The sequence below is a fragment of the Anarrhichthys ocellatus genome, unplaced genomic scaffold, assembly GCF_004355925.1.
Source record: "Anarrhichthys ocellatus isolate YVR2014 unplaced genomic scaffold, GSC_Weel_1.0 scaffold28, whole genome shotgun sequence".
NCBI lineage: Eukaryota > Metazoa > Chordata > Actinopteri > Perciformes > Anarhichadidae > Anarrhichthys > Anarrhichthys ocellatus.
The window spans coordinates 3472330-3480265 of NW_022280058.1; the positions used below are offsets into that span (position 1 = coordinate 3472330).

The 7936-nt window shown below is 43.2% G+C and overlaps 1 protein-coding gene across 1 annotated transcript; it reads left to right on the forward strand.

Annotated features, from left to right (window-relative positions):
• Positions 1-94: 94 nt before the first annotated feature.
• Positions 95-7888, forward strand: gatb (glutamyl-tRNA(Gln) amidotransferase, subunit B; the record flags this gene model as incomplete). Its single annotated transcript, XM_031862980.1, has 6 exons — positions 95-106; positions 1027-1412; positions 3197-3350; positions 3464-3577; positions 7136-7334; positions 7743-7888. Coding segments are annotated over exons 1-6 (1011 nt in total), but the record flags the coding sequence as incomplete, so codon positions are not given.
• Between the last annotated feature and the right edge of the window lie 48 nt (positions 7889-7936).

Sequence of the window (7936 nt, forward strand, 5' to 3'; positions counted from 1 at the left end):
CTTCAAGGGAAGTTATGTCAATTTGTTTCAGAGGTGCATTTGAATTGTGTTACATTAAACAGATATTTGTAATATTTTTGGACAACCCATATCCATGAATGACAGAGTAAGTATTAGAAATACCGCTCTGTACAAAGCAATACAGTATAACATTAAAGTACAGTTTCCAAAATGATCATAGATGTAAAACAAAACCTCGATGTAAGAGGGCTGTTGTATCATTAGAGCATTACTCACAGCTAGGTCTATCTAATTTGAGTGGAAATGAATTTGAAGGCGCTCGTGTTTGCTCTTAACATGCATGTAGACAGCAAACAAGCCACTGCTCACCATCACAGACACGTTTGACTGACCGACAAATGAGTGGAAAATAGACAGTAAAGAATTAAAGCGACTTTTAATTCAGAAAAAAAAGTGACAGTTGTGATGTGAACAAAACAGATTAGTTGATTAAACCCTGATGGGAAAAGGAGGATAATTCAAAAACCTAATAATCACAACAACATTTGATCAGGGATGGTCTGGACAATCACAATCTGCTTCAACTCCATCTTTCTAATTCACTCCGTCACACTCCTAAACTGGAGCCAAGCTGGATTTTCTAAAATGTTCAGTGAGAAATAAATTCTTCTAAAAGGCTCCCAAAAGGGCACTGCACAACAGTCATATTTTCTGCAGAGCAGGCATTGCCCCAAATTCACTCTGACAGATCAATGATGAGCAAAAAGAAAATTTAAAAGTTAAACTGAATAAAAGCCAGCCTATAGTATTGGCTTTCCTGCCAAGGAAAAATGACTTTGCATATAGACAACAGGCTAACACGTGTGTTTTCTGTGATACACGTGTCGTTATGCAACAAGTCAACCCAGGAACAAAAGTAATTTGAACCCAGGGATAAAATGTAAACAGTTAAGCAGCTTCAACAGTCACTGAAACCAGCGTCCCCTGATTGACACCCGAACTCTAGTCCTCGTACTCAGTGTACTTTTTGGCTGATCCGTGCACCTTGCTGGCGGGGTATTTCAGTCGGTTCAGGGCCATTTTACGAAGCACGGCTTGGGGGAGGTCAACGCGACACTTCTCGGCGAGCTCCACCAGGTAGATCATCACGTCGCTCAGCTCCTGTGCCAGCTGTTCCCGTTCCGTCTCGGTCCAGTCCGGCAGGCCCTCGGCCACCTCCCCGCGCCACTGGAAGAGCTCCGACACCTCGCCCACCTCGCCGACCATGGCCAGGAGCAGGTTGCGGGGCTGGTGGAACTGATTCCAGTCCCTCTCGTCCGTGAACTCCGCCTGCATCCGCCTGATGTCTTCTACGGTGGGCTCGGGGCTGAAGGTGAACCTCTCCACCCCGGTTCCTCCGTTCTGCAGCTTGGAGCGACACGGTGCCTCCGTCGCTGCTCCGTTCACCACCGGTGAGTGCGACTTGTTAGCAAAAGCCTCGTTTCCGCCATTTAAAGACACAGATAGCTCGTCTCCTTTTAATCCGCAGGCGTCCTTTCCGTTCGTAGCCATCATGTTGTATGATTGTGTTTTTTTAAATCAGCGGTGCCTGTAAAATCAATTTTTTAAAGTCTGTAAACAACCTGATCTGCGCCGCTGCAGCTATCATGTGAAGAAGTCCCGCCAGTTGACAAACGGAAATGACGCAGCTTATGTCAGAAACCGGAAACGTTACCAAGACTGGGCTTTGTAGTTTTAACGTGAAACCCAGCGGCGTACACTGTCATATAAACTGTCAGTTTAAAACACTACAACTCCCAGGTTCTCAGGGACATTCCAACATGGCTGCCTCCTCTGTAGCAGTAAGTGAGCTGCTACATAATATGAATAAACAGATATCAGTATTGTATCCAAAGGCTGCGTGTGTTATTAGACGGATAAGCACACCGAGTTCGCGATGCGACAGCCAACTGCAGCTGAGAGCAAACAGGTAAGTGAAGCTGTTATAGCGGAATACTTTGGTTCATAATGCCGCTGACCTGGTTACGAACAATAGCTGCACACGGATTTAGATTGTCCCTTCAAGTTAGTTATAGAAGTCCAGCGATATCAAGTTTCCAAAACACTGGATCCTACACTTCCCATAATGCAACTGGGTAGCATATTTTTGTGGTTCACCCCCTGCCCTCAAGCTCTCCCCAGTTTGTTGAATCAATAATATGAATAAAATAAAATAAATGTGTAGCCTCCAAACACAACTTCTGGGCTGGATTGCCAACTGGGCAAAGTGGGGCCCCAGCACCCCCAAAGGCCTTGGTTTCACTGCTTGGTAATATGATTGAATGTAACTTTGTTGAGTGTAAGAGATGCTTTACTAGGGCACAATATAAACTGGCATTAAAACGGGTCTCATGGTCCAATTCTAGTTTTAAGACTGTGGTGCTGTGCTTCAATAGCCTGTTCCTCAATGAATTTGTGTTTGATCAGATAAACGCACAGCAAACAAGGAGCCATGTTTTTCCAGTATAGGACTTCTGAGCACATGCACAGAGAGGGGGAGGAACATCTCATTGGTCTCAGGGGAGGGATGGCCCTGATTAAATTGCTAGGACGATCCCTTCAGAGACACAAAAGACTTGTTTATACGTTACTGCGGTGCTTAATTCCAAATCAGGTCTAAACCCAGGCAGTCATCTCTGTAACGCCTAATCACATTCACCCAAATTACGTGGTAAACTCATCCAAAGAGGTCAGCGCTACAGAAAATATTATTTGAAGGGGGAACCAACTTTGACACAAGACTAAATAATTGCAGAGTCCCAATACCATACTACATAATAGTTATATGCATTATGTAGGCCTACTATATCTTATCTTTTTTGAATTAGTAAACAAGATATTGACACACTAATGGAAAACAGTTTGCCATTGGATGTCAAGTTAATGGATTTCCCTTTACAAGCTCAAAGCAGAATGTTTAATACCTCACCACCATTTGCAAATCATTTGTCTCTTTTTTTCAGTTGTAACTCTGTTTCCTTTCTGCATTGTGTGATACTAGTGTAATCACAAGAAGACTAAAGAATTCAAGCGTTTTTTAGTACGCATACTGCCTTTTTTTTCAGTTTACTTAGCTCAGTCACTTTTCCAGTTTTAACACACTGAATACTCTCAACCTAATTAGAGTTATGTTGTGTCAGGGAATCAGGACACAGCCTCAGTTTGAAGTGTATTCAAACATCTCCCTCTCTCTCAGTGCTCCCCAGCAGCTGGTTGGAGTGGTGGGTTTGGAAGTCCATGCCCAGATTAACTCCAAAACCAAGCTGTTCTCCGGCTCGCCGGTTGGCTTCTCAGCACCTCCGAACTCCCTGGTGTCTCCCTTTGATGCATCCTTACCAGGCACATTACCCGTAAGTGTTGTTTAACTGGAATCAGACAAAGATTACCTGTTGTTGTTGTTGTTGTTGTTTTTTTTTATCACTTTCTTGTCCGCTCATCAGGTAATGTCCCGGTGTGTCCCCAGGTCCTGAACAAACGATGTGTCGAGGCAGCAGTGATGACAGGATTGGCTCTCAACTGCACCATAAACAAGAAATCACTTTTTGACAGGAAACACTACTTCTACGCCGACCTCCCTGTGAGTTCTTCACTCCCTGTTCTCAGTTGTTTCTTTCCGTGCTACACTTATAGGATTTAAGGGGTGTTGGCACAGACGTTAGTGGGGTACTTTATCTGACAAACAGCAGTGTGAAGACATTATAGTCCGCCATGCTGCATCATTGGTTTAGCTTTGATGTAAGCTGTCCTCGTCTCCCTCCGACTTGTCCATCACGGCTTTCCCACTGCACTCTCCCTGCCATGAGCTCTAATTGAAATAGTGAGCAAGTCTTGCTGAAGCAACAAAAAGGCTATTTGCCACACGTACAGACGAATGACACCGAAAGCTGTTAAAGAATATGGCCAGTGTTTTTTTTCACTAACCAGCTCATTTCCTTCAGTGCACTTCTATTTGCACATTTTCCACAGGTCATATCCCTCTCCACGTCTTTGCTGATCATTTGGAGATTGCTTTCTTTAATTCACATAATTTGAATCATTATTTGGATCTTAAAAAATCCAAGGTAGTGTTGTTAAACTGGACATTTCTGAGTGTGGTATTTTTGATTATGAACTGTCTGAACATGAAAAGTAAATAGTTAAGTAAAAGTAAAATAATTGTAAGCTTAAGAGACAATCTTCAGTAGTTACCCACTTCACTTACATACCTGCCATTTCATTAGTGAAGGCGCTGGTATTTGGTAATGGTGGTGATCTCATTCTATATTGCCGTCTGGTAAGGTAGAGGAGGTACTAAAAATACTCTAACATCGATATTTCCATATATCAGCTTCGCCCAAGTGATGTTCACTTTGCTCTCTGTAATGGAGGGCTCGCATGGCAAAGTCTCACTACCCCTCAGAGCCCAAGGGTAATTTTACTTCTATTATGAGTGACATTTTAAAGCTTAGACGGAAAAGACAAAATGTCACAGGAACTCGCTCTACAGAGAGGTTTTCTAATAAATCGAGAAATTCTCAGAACAAAGCTGTTGGAGAATTTAGCATTTTGAGTGTTCCATGTCGGTCTTTGGGCAAGGTGATGAGGAGGGCAACGGAGAACTTAAGTCATAGATTTCCTCATAGAAATTGCCCAAAGATGTGGCTTTAAATGAGAATACTGTGCCCACATGAAGTAGCAGGCAATACATTGACTTTGAGCACCAGCTGGTATTTCTTTATAGCCCTGTTTCTAGTACTTTATAGCACTGATATAAATGATCGATATTATTGATATTTCTGATGAGTTTCTGCTCTGATTCCTTAGCTAACTTGACTGCATTGTGACAATTCGACTGACAAGGCTTAACGGAGCACACCAGCTTTATGTAGATCTTGATAGATGGAGTTTTGTCCCCATTTCATATTTCACAGACTTTACTGGTTATCACATGGTTGCAGCAGTACATATTTCAATCGCAATACTCGGGATATATTATCTCCCCAGAGAGTCCGTGTATCTCGAAAATTCCAGCAAAATCCTCCCAGAAGCTGAGGGATTACTGCTGGGTTCCTCTTGCTCTTTTGTGTGTTTGCCCAAGATTGCATCACCTCCTTTTGGAATAACTCTGAACAGTTGACACACACACAGCAGGGAGGATAATACCCCGATTGTAATTTTTATTTTTCTGCGAGATATCCCAAACAACTCATGCCGGCTGGTCGAGCCTGAACCTAGCTTTAGATGCACTGTGCACAATAGCTGCTGTTGCCTTGTTTTTAATCCTTTATTTAGTTTGCATTAGTCCAGCTGCTCAAAAAGAGTGATGTTGCGTGAAACGGCTTGATAAACTGAAGTCAGAGTGGTTTGAATTATGCAGATGATGGGAGATTTTTCACATTCGACCTCAAGTTTGAGTGTAATCAATGCTCATGAAATCAAATAGCAGGATCGAGGGAGAAATGATCCCGCCCTTGAAAAAATACATTTGTAAATTGCGTTGTACATTATTGATACGTTCCGCGAGAAATCCCTGATTGCATTTTGTAAATCACCACAGTTGCTCATTAAATGATTAATGCTGCTGTCCAACCAGCTCTCAGCTGGACTGGCAGGCAAGGCACAAATATATTGTTTTTAAACAGCCTTTTAATAACATGCCTCAGCAGCTCCACACTAAACGACCATCAACAGCAAACAATTACAATTTCCTTGAGATATTAAGCTAACGAATAAACAGACATGGCCTGGCTGTTGTAGCTTTGACATGTGTTTAATGGGAGCTATGAATGTTTTTGAGACCCCCTTATGCAGCTGAGGAAACCGTCAGCGTGCCGATGGGAGGAATGAGACGGCTGACTGACTTTTGTTTGTTTAGTGCCATTGACATTAGTCAGAGAATAACATTTTGGTGTGTGTGTGTGTGTCCGTGTGTTCAATCCTCTATGTACATTATGTGAGCGGGCATGCATGCATCTGTGACTTTGGATGTAAAAAGGGTGAGGAGTCACAGGGAGTGTTTGGAGCATCACTGCTCATTAGGGCCTAGAGTGTAATTGGGAAAACTCAATGTGGCTACCAGGATCTTATTGGCAGCGGACTTGCCTCACCCTTCATTATGTGGCAACAGCCGTTGATTTGTTATGCAGGGAATGCAGAGCACTTATCCAGATGCTCCCGAATGTACAGTATAGCAAGCGTGAGCTTCACCCTGCAGATACAGACAAAAGATCAAGTAAGAAACAGGGGATTTATGATAAACTGCAACAGTATTCACGAAAAAATCCAGCAGATTTAGAGATTAAATCCACCGAGAAGAACAGGAATTGAAGAAGAAACCCCCCAATAGTGTGTCTTTTTTCTCTCCCACCTACTTTAAAAGGAGCAGCTGATTGATTGTGTCGATCAGGCACATTGTACAGAGAGCCAGTGACGAACAGCCCCCCCCCCCCCAATCTCCTCTCCCACGTCCTCACTCTCTTTAGCATAAGTATGATAAATGTGAAGTTCCTGTGATGGGGTTGCCATAGTAACGTGGGGAATCAATACTTGGGGGCAGCTGATTCTTTTAGGAATAACGGAGCGGATGACATGTTTATGTTTTGTAGGAACCTGAAGTGAAGTGGCAGCATTGTAGTGACGGCTCAGCCAATCAGCCTGCACTGTGTTTTAATTGATGCTGCCTCACCTCTACATAGACCCATGATGACAAGCACTGCAGCATGCATCACTGGTATTTCACCAAAATAGTGGGACAGAGAATGGTATCTTACATCCGCAATTTCCTTTTGAAAAATGATATTTCAGTTACTCATTCCATTCATTCACATTATGTATCTTTTACGGACCCAAATTTACTCATATTTTTACTTTCAGTACACGTCTTTACACTGGAAATAGCTACAGCAAGCATTGACATCTAACAAAAGTACAGCCAAGTGTTTCCATCGTGCTGTAGTTGTAACATTACCAATTAACATGAATTTAATTAACAGAGGACATACCGCCCAGCTCAATCCCAAAATTATCAAGAAGAATATCAGTTAGCAAAAGACTGTTTTATGAATTAAAATGTTTTATTTCCGGTACTACACAACCCTGCTGACCAGAGCTTTACAGGGCCGAATGTTATACAGACTCGTGTATTTTCAAATTTCAGGCTGGATACCAGATCACGCAGCTACGGCGGCCCATCGCAGTAGACGGAATGCTGACCTACAGCCTCCTCGGAGGAAAGAAGAGGAGCCAGGTTATCAGGAAAACTGTCACCATCAAACAGATTCAGCTGGAGCAGGACAGTGGCAAGAGTCTCCACGATGACCTCCGCAGCCAGACACTCATCGACCTCAACAGAGCGGGTAACGTTAGATAGTGTTAGTGCGTGCCCTGAATTTAAAGGATACGTCTGGGGGTATTCTATGTTTTTCTCTTTGTCAAAAAATCCCATGCAAAGCAATAAATCGATCCTACTAATGTGTATTGTCTGTGCAGCCAAAGCCTGATATACTTTATTTCTCTGTGCCATAGACCCCCCCCAACAATGAGCCCCCAAAAAATACCATCAAGAAACGTACTAACGCATTGTTGGTTTTGGTCTTTTCATGACTGAGATAAATATTTTAGAACCGCAACCTTCTCTGTTCAGTCAGACTTTATTCTCCAGATTTAAATTGCTCAACAAAGCGGTAACCGCTCAGGTTTGTTCCAGAGTTCCATGGGACAGATACCTTGGAGATGTAAAACACAGCTGTCTTCACGTGTGACAGGTGTAGGTCTAATGGAGCTGGTGATGGAGCCAGACATGAGCTGTGGAGAGGAGGCTGCTGCAGCTGTCAGAGAGCTTCAGCTCATCCTGCAAGCCCTGGGCACCTGTCAAGCCAACATGTCTGGTATGGAGAGATATCTCTCTCTCTCTCTCTCTCTCTCTCTCTCTCTCTCTCTCTCTCTCTCTCTCTCTCTC